The 542-nt window shown below is 53.7% G+C and overlaps 1 protein-coding gene across 1 annotated transcript in view; it reads right to left on the bottom strand.

Annotated features, from left to right (window-relative positions):
* The window catches only part of LOC108785722 (RING finger protein 141-like), a 10,423-nt gene that overhangs the window by 7,108 nt on the left and 2,773 nt on the right, over window positions 1–542 (bottom strand). The window contains exon 3 of the mRNA XM_018554858.1: window positions 5–59. Within this exon, the coding sequence (XP_018410360.1) occupies window positions 5–59 (55 nt within the window). The remainder of the gene's footprint in view (window positions 1–4; window positions 60–542) is intronic.

The following is a 542-nucleotide window of genomic DNA, read 5'->3' as shown; positions in this document are numbered from 1 at the left end:
AGACTGGCTGCACTTCAAACAGGAGATGTTTGTCCTGTCCCGAGGCCAACCGCGCCGTCCTGAGATAAAGGAAATGAAGTCAATGGAATCCCCGACATCAACAACACACCGCGTCTCCACACAACTGTCCTTCCCATCACATCGGTTACATATTGTCCCCGGGACTCTCCACCGGCACAGAGGAAACCAGACGGATCCACCGAAAACACCGGACGGCAACATCTCCACATAACAACACTGACCTATTCAAAGTGGACCTGTCAGTAAGTCTGCATCAAGTAATCCAAGCCAGCATGGAGCTCCACTCAGTGACTGTGCCTATGCTGAGATGACGGCATCAGTCTGCTGCAGGCAGGAGGAAGCATTTCCTCAGTCTCCTCTCCCCCAGTGATCAGTCTGCTGCAGGCAGGAGGGAGCATTTCCTCAGTCTCCCCTCCCCCAGTCATCAGCCTGCTGCAGGCAGGAGGAATCTGTCTCGCAAGTTCATTTTCTTTAGGGAATAGGCACAGACAGAGTAGAAAAGCCCATCCCCCGCCAGCATG

This window comes from Nanorana parkeri, unplaced genomic scaffold (genome assembly GCF_000935625.1).
Source record: "Nanorana parkeri isolate BGI_ZX_2015 unplaced genomic scaffold, ASM93562v1 scaffold10, whole genome shotgun sequence".
In the NCBI taxonomy this organism is placed as follows: domain Eukaryota; kingdom Metazoa; phylum Chordata; class Amphibia; order Anura; family Dicroglossidae; genus Nanorana; species Nanorana parkeri.
This window is presented reverse-complemented; position numbering and strand designations above follow the sequence as displayed.